Source organism: Ochlerotatus camptorhynchus, unplaced genomic scaffold, assembly GCF_037179485.1.
Source record: "Ochlerotatus camptorhynchus isolate MF236.1 unplaced genomic scaffold, CSIRO-AGI_Acam_v1.1 ptg000317l, whole genome shotgun sequence".
NCBI classification, from domain to species: Eukaryota; Metazoa; Arthropoda; class Insecta; order Diptera; family Culicidae; genus Ochlerotatus; species Ochlerotatus camptorhynchus.
The window spans coordinates 757,231-759,870 of record NW_027040805.1 but is presented as its reverse complement, the minus strand read 5'-3'; the positions used below and the strand labels follow the sequence as shown (position 1 = coordinate 759,870).

General features: G+C 40.4%; 1 protein-coding gene across 1 annotated transcript; it reads left to right on the top strand.

The window, feature by feature from the left end:
- Positions 1–219: 219 nt before the first annotated feature.
- LOC135707759 (uncharacterized) lies at positions 220–1,381 on the top strand. Its single transcript, XM_065229643.1, has 3 exons — positions 220–594; positions 653–964; positions 1,013–1,381. Exons 1-3 carry the CDS (start codon positions 265–267, stop codon positions 1,367–1,369), a joined length of 999 nt encoding a protein of 332 aa, XP_065085715.1. The 5' UTR covers positions 220–264; the 3' UTR covers positions 1,370–1,381.
- The last annotated feature ends 1,259 nt before the right edge of the window (positions 1,382–2,640 follow it).

The following is a 2,640-nucleotide window of genomic DNA, read 5'->3' as shown; positions in this document are numbered from 1 at the left end:
GACGGAAAAAAATCTAGAAAAAATGAGCATAGTTTGAATAGCATTGACATTTACACAGTACTCTAGTGAGCAGCAAGTGATTTCCATTAAGATAAATCCATAAGGCGTAGTATTATTAAAAGCTGATAACATTTCAGAGCTATTAAAAATCGATAACAGACATTCCTCGTGCATTCTTGCTCGTTATTGCTATATAAACTATACGGTGCTAAATGTGTTCATCAGTTTTAAACCATCATTGAGGTTGAGGTTCTTTCTTTGAAAATGTTGCTGTTTTTACTACCGTTGTTGGTAGCATCGGCTACGGCTACCAGGGATTCACGATGCGTACAGTACAATGCAGGAGCTGAAGCGATGACTTTGTCACATAGAAGCGATTGCACCAAATTCTATATTTGTGACGTAGAAGGGAACGCCCTGGAGATGAAGTGTCCTTCTAAGACTTACTTCAGCCAAATTGAAGGAGTTTGTTCATTCGACACATCAGGTTGCACCGGAGGTGAAAACAATGTCATTGAGGAACCAGAGAACAACAATGAATCGCCTGTCATAATTGACAATGGTTTCAAAAATGAGCAGGAATTCCTCCAAATGGTAAGCTTTGTAATCATCGTCATAAATTTGGTTTTGTTTAAAATTATGCTCATTTTAGGCTTGTCTGAACCAACCATCGGGAAAAACTCTCCCATTATTCAATGATTGCTTTTCGTATGTTGTCTGCCTACAACAGAAACCTATCATTCTAACGTGTCCTGAAGGGTTGATGTATGATCATAGAAACAGCAAGTGTGAATTCAAGGAAACTGCTGATTGTAAAGTTTACAACATCCCAATGCCTATAAAACCAATTGAAGTTCCAGAGCAAAACAATATCTACTCAGTACCAGAATTGTTACCACTAGAAGAACTTCATAACACTTATCCTGTTTGGAATGCACCAAATGTACCGCAGTATAAACCAATCGTAATACTTCCAGAAGCACCGTTAGTCTCGATTCCTATGGAATCTGAGAAACCATTGGAGCCGTTCATGTCCATGCCTCAAATGCCAGTTAAACCAGAATTCCCTGGTCAGCTTCCACAGAACCCTATCTTTCCTATGCCGGTATTGCCAGTAGAGCCTCCAAAGGATACTGTTATGGGACAGGAATTTATGCCTTACGGTCCAGTAACCTACTCGGATCCCCGATGCTTGCAACGATTTGACCCTGATAATCCAATTTTGCTTCCACATTCACGAGACTGTACTAAGTACTACGTCTGTGTTGGAAATAACGCCATCGAAAAGCTATGCCCCACGGGTCAGCACTGGAGTGATGAGAACGGCTGGTGTGACTTCCCGACCAGGGCCAAATGTAATCGTTTCTAAGATATGTTTGAAGCTGATCTCAAACGATTCCAAATGATTATATATTTCAAATAAAAATGATACCTTCTTATTTTCGAATAACTATGAAATATGATTAGTACAGACAGAAGACCTTTTGCTTTTTTAAATTGATGGGAAGTTATTTGTTTGGTCATTAGTACAGGGATAAAGAAAACCTCGTTCATCCACATATCGGTGACAACTGCCATTCTCGTATAACAATTTGAGATTTATGATAGTTTTATTGCCAATGATTTGGACTTGAAGAATGCTTTTGTGGCGTCATATTGCAGTGGACTATAAATACAACTGCCAAACCAAAACCGTCTTCATTCAGCGTAGCAAAGTGATGCTGATTTCCCAAGTGGAATATGACCAAGCTATGATGATCCTCAATTAATCAAGCAGGAGCTGCCTTCATGCAGTCAGCGACCAATCAATTCGAAAATTCCATTAACTCTTTTGGCCCTGAAAAGGGCCACCCATTAACTCAATAGACTGGTGCACAGGGATTCCTAAATTACAGAATAATCTGTATTTCTGCAGATTTTCCAGAGCTTTCTAAACAAATAATCTATATACACAGATCACAGATTTTTAGGTTTAGCAAAGATTTTTTTGTTAAATTATGAGTTGAAGCTTTAAATTATAGTACAATAATTTGTAAAATTACTCAACTTTTATATTTGCTTCAGTAAAAGTTTCGTATAACCCACTATTATCTATCTATTTTATTTGCCTTGGCATGGGAGTATGAAAACTGTCAGAGATGCTTTGCTATGTTAATATTAATTTCATATATTTTGTCTGTTTTACATTTATCAGAAACATAGTGCAATCCTCCAACGATCGCTTCGAGTAGTGGGCTGATGCCAGATCCGGCCAGAACACCGCGTCTTCGCCCTTATGGTATTTCTTGATGAACGACGCAACTTTCGGCCGGCATTTCGTACTATAAATTTCCCCGTTCACGGCCAGTCCGGAGCGAAAGGAGAGCGGCTTTGACATCCCCTTCTCGAGATTGTCAGGCACAGCAGCACCTTCTTGGGGAACTTGGTGTGTGAAATGAACTTCACCTCGGAGCTCACTTCCTTCGTGGGGGAAGCAAAATACAAAGTGCCCTGCCAGTCGTTGCCATCCAGGGTGAGATAGGTCTCGTCGTCCATCATCACCGCCACGTCGCGATTCGCCGGGAAAAATGAGTTGACCATCTTATTCAGCCGCTGCCGCTGCGTCATTGCCTGCAGCTCCGAAACCAGTGGACGTGATTT

Excerpts from the sequence above, each read along its gene's own strand:
- LOC135707759 (XM_065229643.1), top strand. The coding sequence starts at position 265 with ATGTTGCTGTTTTTACTACCGTTGTTGGTAGCATCGGCTACGGCTACC. Across the intron at positions 595-652 it reads AGCAGGAATTCCTCCAAATG|GCTTGTCTGAACCAACCATC; the intron begins GTAAGCTTTGTA and ends TGCTCATTTTAG. Across the intron at positions 965-1,012 it reads TACCGCAGTATAAACCAATC|AAACCATTGGAGCCGTTCAT; the intron begins GTAATACTTCCA and ends ATGGAATCTGAG.